The 13,327-nt window shown below is 29.6% G+C and overlaps 1 protein-coding gene across 3 annotated transcripts in view; it reads right to left on the bottom strand.

The window, feature by feature from the left end:
• LOC129960261 (fat-like cadherin-related tumor suppressor homolog) overlaps positions 1-13,327 on the bottom strand; it is a 595,142-nt gene that overhangs the window by 351,557 nt on the left and 230,258 nt on the right. For all 3 annotated transcript variants that reach the window (XM_056073541.1, XM_056073540.1, XM_056073542.1), the window contains 2 exons: positions 11,526-11,875; positions 8,174-9,227 (listed from right to left, as the gene is read on the bottom strand). In XM_056073541.1, the coding sequence (XP_055929516.1) occupies positions 8,174-9,227; positions 11,526-11,875 (1,404 nt within the window). The remainder of the gene's footprint in view (positions 1-8,173; positions 9,228-11,525; positions 11,876-13,327) is intronic.

The following is a 13,327-nucleotide window of genomic DNA, read 5'->3' as shown; positions in this document are numbered from 1 at the left end:
TTAAATTGATATTTTATCATGCTGTATCTTATTCATACACAATATTCATTTCGTCTATTATTTAAGAAAAAACTGAATGCAGAAGATCCGAGGAAAAATCCGTTGTTTTTAAATATATTTCATAATTGTAATATTTATGAGCAAAAAACTATTCACTTCAGAAGTTATGAAAGATTCTTAAAAAATGCTTAGGTAAAAATCTAAAATGAATATGGGGAGCATTGGATGAAGAATAATTTACAAAAAGATATTATTTCTCTCTTTTACGTACCTTCATTTGTATTTCTAATAAAATAGAATTAATGCAACTGAAAAAGAAATGACACCAGAATCTTAAACACTCCTTAGATGGCATCAAAAAAGTTGTAAAATTAATTCCAATTTCTGATATCAGAAATTATTTTTTTCCAGAAGCTACTAGAATGGTCACGATCAAAAATCGATAGCTTTCATTGGTGTCTATTCTATACAAGTTTCATTTGAACAAATCTGCCCCATGCAAGAGTGATAGAAGGGCCCATGTGGATCATAACACTGTATGGCAACCCTGTTCTATCGATTGCAAGTGGATCATGACGATTCGAATTTGCATTTTACCAAGATTTCAAGAAACCTCGGCGTATGGGAATACCTTAAAGGAATTTTCCTCCTCTTACAAAATATGTGCTTATTTTACGTGTAGATTTTTCAAAATTTTTTAAATAGGATTTTTTCCTGATTTCTATCATAATCATTTTATCCACCTAACTAGCAAAAGTCGGAGAGAGTGCAAGGTTTCCATGGTCCACATTCACTTCTCTCTTTCATTTGTCAGATTTGGTCAAACTCACCCTGTATACATCCATTTATCAATTGCACCATTTAGGAAAGAACAGAACATGCAAGAAAAAAATAGGAGCTCATATATTAACTTATCGGATCTCGGAACTCATACAATGATTTATCTAGTATGTATTTTTCAGATAAATAAAGTACAAATGATTTTCCGCTTTCGTTTCATTTGGCTTTCGCAATGAAGAAATGTTTTTTTTTTTGAACTATATAAAAAAAATTTAATGAAAAACAAAAGAATGTAAAACCGTAGAGAAAGGACAAACACTTATTTTTTTATATTTTATTCTTCTACTATAACATTTCTACATAGGATAAATGGAATAAAAGTGAGCTTTTTATTCCATTTATATTTTTCGTATGTTAAATGATTTTTTAAAGTTAAATTTACTACTTTTTGTCTATATCTCATGAAATAAATATATAGAAGAAACGGAACTGCCAGAAAAACGAAAACGAAGTGCGAAAATTTTAAAATAAATGAACTTGAAAATTGATAAGATAAATCAAATAACGATTCATAGACTGAATCACTGAATTAAAAAAGAAAATAGACGTGAAGAACAAAAAGAAAGGAAAAAACCATTTATTCAATATTATTTCTATATTATACTTTAACTTGTATATTATACAAAAGACGCTACGTTTGTAATGAAGGACAGATGATCAAAACTCATACTTAGACCAAATGCACCAAATCTTTGTAATAACATTCGGAAGAAACAAATATTCAATTATTGTAGGTATTTAAAAAAATTATTGCATAAAAAAAAATAATCATACAAAAAATTTTTAAAAAAAGTCTAAAATGAAAAAACAATGCACTTTTAAAGTGCATTAATTTGCCATTTTCATAGATTATTATAATAAAATCATTGATCATCATGCAGTGAGATGACTTATGCGGTTAATTTGATACCATTAATAATTCTTACAAGAAGGTTAAATTGAGACGACGCACATAATTTATAATGATCAATGGAATGCAAATCTTTTAGCTTTATAATATAAGGAAGAGCGCTGTGGCCTGGTGGTAAGGTTTCGGCTACAGAACCGGAGGGTTTCAGGTTCGAGACCTGATTCCACTGAAGAACCGCCGTGCAAATGGGACTGGTGTACATTAAATCCGTCCGGGCTCAAGTGTCATCCTCGTCATCTGACTGCCGTTCAAAATGACGAGGCCCGTCCCAAAATAGCCCTAGTGTTTCTTTAAAAACGGGACGTTAATATAACTAAACTTATAATATAAAGAACATTAAAATAGTCACAACTTATGGTATCATAAACATACGGTTTATCCAAGTTCTTGGACCAACTTTTATTTTACAGTTTAACGAAAATAAAGGAAAAATTGGAAGCAGGATACATAAAAAGGAAATAACCCTGTTAAATTATTTTAGAGAGTGTATAAAAGTAAATGCAAACGTTGTTTAATCTCTTTAATGAATGTAACTCATCAATAATAAAAGAAGTTATGGAAAAGCAGAAATTTAAACTTGACCGACATGAAAAAAAAACGTGATATATTCTCGAAATACTGCTAAATTCAATACGCAGATAGAAATTAAAATAATGAATTAGTCATTCTTAAATTCACAATTTTAAATTATCGATAAAAGCATAAATCTTATTTAAAATACTTAAAAAGGAAATACACAATAAATTTTATAGACAAAATTTAGAATAACAGATAGTAAACAAATATTTGAAAGAACTCTAGATAGTAAACAAAAGTTCTGAAACTGTATCAGAGACAAATAATGGAATTTTTACATTATTGACAATTCTTTCCGACATACTCTAAATTCATAAAAGTTAACCTTTACATTACAACATTGTCATTAAGTACACAGTAAAGAGCTACACCCGATGTAAACATTAAAAACAGAAAAGGGCAGGTATTTTTCGTTTATTAAAATAAAATAAGAAGCGTAAAAAAAAGCTTGCATTTTATTCCCGGCCTCTTTCAAATGGAAAAAAAAAAAGCACCCTTTTTAAAAATTAGTCTAAGCCGGTCCTTAAAAGTTGATCTAGTACTTTTCATCCAAGAACATAATTTACACGGCTCCTCAGCTGATTCTTTGTAGGTATGTGACATTTTCTAATTAATTAGAAAAACTAGCGTCCTTACGCCGTAACCCACTAGAAGCTCAAAACTGTCTTTTTCTACCTTCTAATTAGAACGTCGCAAGGGGAAAAAATTCTTTCTTAGCTCGGCTTCAATGATAACAATAATAATTTTTTAAGGACAAAAATTGTGGTTCATTAATTTCTCCGCGTGTTAAGATGTCTTTCGTATATCATCGAGATTTATAAGCGGTTGTATATAACTAGAAATACTGAAACACAGGCGCCAGGAACTTCAAATGCCTGATCTTCCCAATAACCTAAAAGTATACATTTCACTTTAGATGAGAGGCCAGAAAACTATAGTAAATACGTCATACTAAATCAAGAAAATGAATGAAAGAAGAGCACATAACATTGAGGTCGTTACCCTCATATCAGAATTCAATAACTATGACCCCAAACGCATATTTCAAAATGTCACCGTGTTATTTATAACACCAGGTTTTGAGTATCTCTAACTTCATAAAACAATTTAACTTTTTACTGCTCTTTTTGCAGTCTACTTAAAATGGTTAGCATCTAACATATGAAAATGCAGTAACTAAGAAGTGTTCACACAATTTTAAAATTATCGGCAGCAAGGTGATATGTTTTTAATCAAACATTAATAAATTGGTAAATTAATTCATTCAGTTCAGCTTTAATAAATATATACACAAAATACATTTATTGCCAGATTAAAACACTACATGTATCAACTTTTCATCATACAATAAAATTCCTTTCAATAAGCTATTCATGAGAATAGAAAGAAAAGTGATTAGAAAATAGAAGACTTATTTAATGTTTAATAATATATGGCACGATATTAAACGTTTTCGTGTGAAAAAGAATTCAATCAAAACTTTCCGGGATTGTCTCTAATATGACATATGTATTATGTTTGTGTCCTGTAAAAGTCCTTTTATTTAAACTATATAAAGCAGAATTCTTAAAGTTTCCATGAAACATAAATTTACCTTAAAATTATTGCATTTTGCCAAATAAGAAAAAATAGGGAAAATAAAAACAAAGCAATGTACGTACTGCCTCATAAATCAACCAAATGGAATAATAATAAAAATAAGCAAATAAAAACATTTCCCTCTCGGAGACATAAAATAAGAAAATGCATGAACTTTCTGTTAGAAAGCAAAACAAAATAAAGTACCGCATCTACTACAACTTTTGAACGGAAGAACAACTCCAGAGAATACTGGTATCAGGAACCATCTAAAACAATTTCAAACCATTCATCATTCCGCAAACTTATTACAATTCAGAATGATGAAACGTTGGCAGAAAACCTAGTTTATTGTTCAAACTTGAACATTCCTTCAAAGAAAAATGTTTTTCAAATGATGCTTCCCCGAGCATTAATTCAGTTGGGGTTGGGAAAGGAAACACACCGTCTCCTCAAAGTGTGCCCTTTACATGCTAATCACGAAGTTCACAAATAGAAAAGTCAAACTGCAGTTGCTTTCGACATTAAAGAGATCCCAGAAAGAATATCGAGAGAAACTAAAAAGGAAGCCATGATTCCCAAAACTAAGCTGCTTGACAGTTCGATGATAAATAAATCTATTTGACAAAGTGGGGAAGAAACTAGCACATTTTGAGCTGTTCAGTCTAGGAGATGAAGAAAGGAGTTATGAAAAAGACAAGAAGATTTTCACCTATTTATATGCAACATACTTGGAAAATGCTTATTGTTAAATCAGTGCAGACAAGAAGAGTGATAATAATTTTATTTCTTTGTTACGATCATACCCATGGACAAAATAGTGTTGAAGAACAGTTATTGTTCTCTTTTATAAATCGAGGCGTTTTTTTAAAGTAATGAATTGATTATAAAAAAGGAAATAAAAGATCTTTCCACTTCCATGAGTACACAATAAAGATTAACTTACTTTTAAAAAGCAAGCATTTTTTAAAAACTAAAACTTTACTCGAAACAAGTATAATGTACCTATTTCATTCGAAAAAATGAGACGAATTTGAAAGATCTGTCACTAATACCTTTTGTTTTTAAACTATGCAGGAATACTCAAAATGTCTTGAAATTAAATTCCAGAAAAGCACTGCCAATGCAGTTATATACAATATGAAACTTGAGAAATCCAACAAATCTAGATAACATAAAATGAGAAAAATGGCGCGCTGATAGATAAGTCACGTTCTTTTAATAGACAAAAAATTATTAAGATGAATAAATACACTAATTCAGTTCAGGCACAACCAAAATGTTGTAAGATATCACTTACAATTCTTCATTTGTAATATAATCTTAATTCAAATGAGAAAGAAAACGATAGCATATTTTGTCATCAGTGAAATCTTTTACACTTAAGAGACTTTATACATACTGAAATGTTTTAAACTAAGAAGACATATAAATATATACATGAAAAGTAACAAATGAAAAGGTAAAAACTCTTACCAATAAAGATAAAATAACTTTTTCTTACCTGCTAGTGCATAATTTGGAGATCTCGAGCTTGTGATTGTTTTTATTACAATACAATACACAGTTAATTTAAATTTAGTGAATAAATACGGTCAAATAAAATATTATGCATCTGAAAAAACAAGTCAACGGGGAAATATCTCTCACTTACTTCAAGAGCTAAACTTAAAAATATGCCGCAAAAAAAAATTTTTGCACGAAATTTTACCTATGTAATTTCATAAAAAAATAGAAATTTTAGTTTTAAGGATTGCTAAAATTTAACTCTCGTTTCGTTTTATGATCACAATCAATACAATGCCATTTTAATCAGTGTCATTCGATTCTCTTGGTAGAAAGGCTTTATGCATCGAATGAAAAGGTGCAAGATTTACACATTTTAGTCATACAGGGTTTGATTTCTTCATATGCATAGAAACAAAATTCAAATCAAAGTCTGAAAACGATCCTACAGTCTTCATAAATGAAATATATGCTCTTTAAATAGTTGTTGGAAAAACTTGCTTAGATTAAGCCATAAATTTAATTACAGAGATTCAAAAGGAGAGGGGAGAAAACATTCATTAAAATCAGTAGGAAACATTTGGTTATTCTAATAAAAACCTGCTAAATGAAAAGAAAAATGAGAGCGACATTCAAAGCAACTGTTGTAGATGATGGATAAAAAGAGGTCAATTCATGTATAACAGAAACATGCGCTTTCCTAAAGTGAACATTCTAGCATCGCTACAGTATTTACACATATAGCAGAAAATGTTTTATTTCAGTCGTCCATAATAACATTAGCAACACGTTCTTCATACGTCAGCAGAAAATTGAAAATCTTCTTTAAAGAGCGGGCTGCGAATTAAAATCTCTGCTGGAGAATAATTTCTTTATACGCACGAAAAGAAACAATTCTTAAATTTATAATAGGTTTGATACTTGATATTTAATATTTGACCTTTCTACCAGAATTTTGTTAAACATTGATAGCTGACTTTTAAGATACATAAACCAGTATTTAAATTATCTTTCATTAATAAAATGCTGAAGGCACAATTAATTAGATAAAAAAACTACATCAGTTTTATTTTAACTGAATAATATAAGCAAATAAAATATCTATCTAAACATAATGTTCGATCAATGCAACTGAACTGAAGTCATAATTATAAATAAAGACACAAATATAAATTAATTCTTACAAAGATTAATCTCCAGGCAGCTTTGTACGAAAAGTTTACTAACTCTATATTTTTAATTGTTTAACTGAAACTTTATGCATTCTAGCTTTTTGGAATCAAAAATTATAGTAATAACCTGATTTGGAAAATAATTTATAACTTACAAAAGATGATTTAAATGTTTAACAAAAGCTAAACTGAAGGTAAATAGAAACGATAAAATTTTAATAATATATTCTTCCTTTGCAAATGATTACATCAGCTGCCTTGATTAAAATAACATTCGTAATAAGAAAAGGGATGAAAGGAAAAAATTGAAAAAATATCGAAAGAGTATCATTTGTAAATAAAATTTAAATGCGCCAAAATAAATTTATAAGTTTTCTTTGAATAAAGAAGTTATTGATTTGATGTCATTAATTCCTTCGTATACGTCTTACTAGCACATATAATTACTGAATTTTTAATTTTTAATGTGCAATTCAGAGAAAATATTAAGTGATTGAAAATCCAAAAATCACCAACAAAATATCAAATGTCCTTTATATTATTACAAGCATTAAAATGATAAATATCCTGAGTAGTATGTGCCATCTAATTAGGAAGTTAACTCGTAGGTCAGGGGGTCAATTATTTAATATAGGTATAACTAGAATAATGACCATAAATACTCATCTCCAAAGCCGAATTTTCGGGGAGAAAAATGAAGAATTAGTTTAATTTTATTCTTAATATTTTTAAAAATATTAAAAATAAAAAAATACTTAAAATTAAAATGACGAATAACGAAGAAAAATTTCTTAAATCATACATGATAATTTTTCTTTTGAAAACCAATAGGGCATTAATCATAATTTGAATCCATTGTAAAACAAAGGTAAATGAAATTTGAAATAGCAAAAGTGAGATTTCATTAACTAACATGAATTTTATTAATTTAAAACGGAAACGAGCAGATTCACTGTATGATATGATAATAAGGTATATAAAATAAGAATAAAATATGGGATTTATTATTTTAACGCAACATACCTAAAAATACTTAAATATTTGTATAGGTTTAATTTATTACGAAAATAATAATGAAGTACTAAACATAATAACTGAAAATTCAATGATAAACGATTTTTTTGTAATGGCAGCGAATTTGGATGTTAAATTCAGACATAAATTTCGCGATGCTAAGTACTGTTTCATATTCAATATCCAATTACTAACGGGGAAAACATAGCAACCAAAAGCAATTTTTATATATATCAGCTGAATCGATGTTCCTTTTAAAGTCTACAGTTGTGGAATAAAACAAATCGTTAACGGAATGAATTTGCGTTTGATAATTCATTTAATTAACTGTTTAAGAAAACAGCTTATTTCTTATAAGTGAGTAAGCGTATTACAATTTTAACATTAAAACAGTAGAATTTGCAACTCTTAAAAAGAAAATTTAATATACAGTTCTCTTTTCTAAAAAACTACTTACTATAACTAATATCAAATTAGTTTGAATTAAAACATTTAGCATGACAATATTTTATAGCTCGGATCATGCGTGCAAGAAGAATCCTTCAATTTATTTAATATCATAATAGAAACGGCCTACCTTGGTCGTCAATGGAGAATATGCCGACACCATCACCATCTCGAATAGAATACGTCACTGTAGAGTCAATGCCTGGGGGATCAGCATCCACAGCAGTTACTTGCATCACTAGAGTGCCTTCAGGCTTATTTTCCCGTACTGATCCCGATGCCACCATGTCGGGAAATTTAGGGGGATGAAGATTTTCATTAACGTCTTCCACTTCCACCAAAAGATAGGCAACGGAAGATAAAGGAGGGTCTCCTTGATCCCGAGCAATAATTGTAACATTGTACAACTGTTTCTGTTCGAAATCTAAAGTACGAGCCAGCCGTACCACACCAGTCAATGGGTCAACTGAAAATGTTCCACCTTCTAACATTTCGTATGCAACACGACCACCATCTCCAGTATCAGGGTCCCTTGCAGACATAACCATCACCACCGTTCCGATTGGAAGATCTTCACGGACTTTAACCCAAAATTGTGTTAGCCCAAACAAAGGTGGATTATCATTGACATCTTCCAGTCGAATGAAGATGACCGTTGAAGACATTTGCGGTCTATCCAGTGATCCATCTCTGGCCCATACACGCAAAGCATAGTTTTCAGTTATTTCCCTATCCAATGCTCCGATCACAGTCAATAAACCAGAGTCTTTATCCACATGAAAACGGTCCCATGCTGGGCCTTCTAAAGTATATGTGAGTCTTGCGTTCTCACCTTCGTCAATATCTGTGGCGCGAAGTCGTATAACGCTAGTCCCATTTTCCACATTTTCTGGTATGACGAAATGATACGAAGACTTCTCGAAAGTTGGAGGATTATCGTTGATATCCCTAACATTTACGATGATTTGCATTGAAGCAGACCTTTGCGGTTTGCCCAAATCAAAAGCAGTCACGTTCAAAACATACCTTGAAGTTCTTTCCCGATCTAATTCAGAATCAACTAAAAGTCGACCAGTATATAAATCCACCTTAAAGCAGTCATCTCCTTCATTGTTGTAATTGATCACATACACAACTAATCCAGAATAGCCATGGTCTCTATCTCGAGCTCTCATCGCAACAACCTGTAAAGAATGTTTTATATTACACATTAGAGAATTATTTCAGAAAAAAAGGGAGATATAGAAATGTGTAAAGAATGACAACAAAACAAATTTTTGCAAATAAGACCCGTTTTCTAACATATAAATATAGTCTTGCGCATCAAGCGATGTAACAAATTAAGCTGAGGAGAAAAGAAAACAAAAATAAATAGAAAATAAACTTCCATTAGCAAATATAATGTCAATACAGAAAGTACTCATGAAGAGTTAGATATTCAGCTGTTAAAATTCTACCAATAACATTATATCGGTAATTTAGTAAAGGAAATATAATGCATTAGAAAACAACAGTTTCCCATTATGTTCAACAGATTTATTTTTAAAAGAAGAACAGAATTGTTCATATTTGTGAGCTAATTTTCTAGGCTTCAAATCTCGTAATCAATTATTTTTTATAAAATAAATATTAATAAACGTCCGATATTTCAAAACAACTTATATATGAATATCTATTTCAGTCTCGAAATTTTTGTTAATCTTAATCATTTCAGGCTTGCTATTCCGTAATAAATTATAAAAAAATAAATAAAAATTGAATTTTATAATATCTTTTACTGTCAATTAAAAGGATGATATTGATTGGAGATTTTGAATTTCCGATTTTTCAATATCATCATATTCTTATTTCCCAGTTCGCTATTGGCTAGCTGAAACCTTGATACATACAGAAAGACTGTTAAGAAGTGTCAAAGGTTCAAAAATCTACATACTTAGACAAACGACTTTTAAATCTATTAAATGAAAAATTTATAACCTCATTGTTCTAACTAAGAATGGAAGTTAATAGGTGTAATAAATCAATACGTATTATGGATGATGAAATGCTTCGATAAAGAAGCAGCTAAAAGAATTAGACAATTAGAACGAAACAAAGGGAATGGGACAGAATTTATTTGAAGCATAGTTAGCAGTTTCTGTTAAAAGTAGGCCAATACATTTAATGCTTCATGAAGATTTTGCAATAAAAAAAAACTAATTTATTATATTAAAAATCAAACCTTCCTTATTTTTAAATAAATATATTTTTCGTAACAGGAAAGAAATATTAAACAGCTTTTTAAGTTAAAAATGTTTTAAATTTGGCCAAACAATTCAGAAATTACTTTTTCCATGTTTGAAAACTAAAAAGGTTATAATCACTAAAAAGATATAAACTGATTTACTTTGCAAAAACATTTAATACCTTTAAAGTACAATGATTCACATAGAAAATAAAAGTATTTCCTCAAAATAAGATCAGTTAATATGTTCAATAATACATAAAATTATCTTTATAGAGTTTTCTTCGAGGTCTGTCACGCTCGTTTGGCATTTAGCCTCTTCTGTTTTATGAGATCACGGATAATAATTAGTTTTTATTATATAAACTCGAATTTTATAACGAAATGTTTACGGATACCTGGAAGTATTTATGAACACGCACACGGATAGGGCCGAATTATTTCTTTCCTTCATTCAGTATTTTTTTTTTTTTTGATACTTGGCATTGCATTTTTTTTAGTAGATCTCCATTTGCTTCCATTCGATTTTAATGAATAGTTGAAAGGAATTTCTAATTTCCTTGCAGCATTATTTTTATTTGGTATTTGGTACACATTTCCGGTGAAAAGCGGATTTCAGCGTTTTCAGAACCGAATTTTATCATTCTTGAGATTGATTAATAGTCTTTTACATAATGATTTCGCAATATTTTTAAAAACTCAAGCACTTTTTGTATGCACATAACACATTTAATTCATTTCTTGGTGTTTGTGTTTGGTAGAATGCATTCAGCCTTTTCCCCGAAGCCTCTATCATGCCTGATTGCTTTCTAATAGAGTATCACTATTTGTTTAAAAGCGAATTTAGTTTTGATTCGAGTGTTAGTGAACATTATCGGTAGAGAATATCCAAGTATAAGAAATCAACGATTTTAATGTTGCTATATATTAACATCTAAAGCGTATTACAAGTCATTTTTTTTTCTTAAACACTCTGCCAATGTACATGAGATTTTATTTTATAACTTATGTTGGTTAATCTGTAACAATAATATCTAAGATATTATTAACTAGATAACAGTTCGTCTAGATGGATACATCTTCTAGCTTGATATAAATTTTTTTAATACAAAACCATTTCAGTTATGTTTAAAGATTTGCCTTAATCATTATTACTGAGATGTTTATGATATAAGTAAGAAAAAGCGCTTCGTTAACTTAAAATAAATACATTTATGTAAAACCGGAATTGATTGGACTCCTAATAAGTCCTACCAACCTCTGATCCAACACTTGCGGATTCATTGATCCAAACTTCCGAAGGGATTGTCGAGAGAAATTCGGGAGAATGTCGATTGTCACCATACCGCTTTGGAACAACGTCTTCCTTCCCATCAATGGCTTTGTTCTGAATATTACCTAAACGCAATAATTCCATATATCGGTCAGTAACATCCAGTTTCCGACACTCAATGGCAACGCCATCTTTGTTTCGACCCGTCATTTTCGAAACCACCTTCAAATTCACTGTCATAACGTCAGCAAAGTGTTGGCTATCAGTTGCTGAAACATTTAGAATCCAATCTGTCTTCGTTTGTTTCGATAAGTCGCATGTTACCTTCAGTATCCCTAAAAAGTAAACAAATAAAATCACTCATCTGAAAACAGAAAGCAAAGAAACGTAAAACAAGTAACGAAATTATAGCAAAAATAATGGAGAAATCAGAACACAAATGATGAACATCATTTGTTCATTAAAATCCTTTTTTAACATATTTCAGGTACAGATTATCTATGACATCATAATGAGTTACAAAAATTGTCATTTGCATAGAGTGTCTATTATTAAGGAAACAATTATTTTAGGGAAATAAAGGAAGTTTCCGTAAGAAAACTACTGTTTAGTAACATTTGAATACTAACTCCGAAAGCTCAATCTCTGAAACAACAAATAAGGACAGTTATAGCAGAAAAATTTTGAGTTCCAAACTTTTTAAATGTGAGTTTGTCAAGGGAATAAAAGCAACTGTCGTTGAAATCTAATTTTTGCCACTACTGATAAGAACACGTTAATGTAATAAATCATACAACTTACAGAATATCCATATGCTAAGAATTTTTCTGGGTTTGAGTTAAATTTCCGATAATTTTTTTAATTATGAAAATATTCTTAAATAATTTTAAACTGTTCTAAATCAAAATATGTGGCCATTCAACAAATATAATATCAGACAGAAATAAAAAAAATCATTGACAGCCCGTTGATATATAGTCGGAAAATAGAACTATTTCCGATTCGGAGACAACAATAATCCATTCATCAATCTTACATTGAATGTGAATGAAAATTCACGCCATTTGCAGTTAAAAGTAGGACAGTTCCAGGATTAATTAATGCATTAAAGTTTAGGTTGAATTCAGCATCTATTGAGTATACAAATGACTTTAATAATTAATACAAGATATAAAATTAGTTCAAGATATTTTACACTAATTGGATTTTGTTATAACAACCAATTGTTGGAAGCTTTTTCATTTTTCAAAAGGTTTTTGATGATAAAATATCAATTATACGATTTTAGATAGTATTTGAAATGGTACATAAGAAAGAATACGTTAGCACAGGTCACTAGTGGTAGTAACATAAAGAAAATTTTTTCTCTATAAAACTCCAAGTGTTAAATAATTTTTCTAAAATAAAAAGCAGAAGAAGTCAATCTTGAACCAAATAACCATCTTAGAAACATACGTCTCGTAAATAAAAACAATTTAAAGTGAAGTTATAAAGGAGAAAATATAATAACTCATACAGAATTAAGAAGTTTCACGAAAACTTTATAAATAATCAACATTGCATCAATTTTTAATAGCTTTTGTTTTCTTTTTCACATTTAACATGTCTGAGGACGCAGAAACTTTACTGGGAATACAACATCCTAACTGCTTTCATAGCAAGGTTGTGAAGCAATATTTCATATTTCTTCTCTACTTTTCTTACATACCGAAAGAAAAAGAAATGCTCCAAAATTATTAAATTTCAAAAGTTGACAGAGTTTGTAAAAAATACTGAACTATAGTATT

This window comes from Argiope bruennichi, chromosome X2 (assembly GCF_947563725.1).
Source record: "Argiope bruennichi chromosome X2, qqArgBrue1.1, whole genome shotgun sequence".
NCBI lineage: Eukaryota > Metazoa > Arthropoda > Arachnida > Araneae > Araneidae > Argiope > Argiope bruennichi.
Note: the sequence above shows the minus strand (reverse complement) of the source record. Positions and strands in the feature narration are given on the sequence as shown.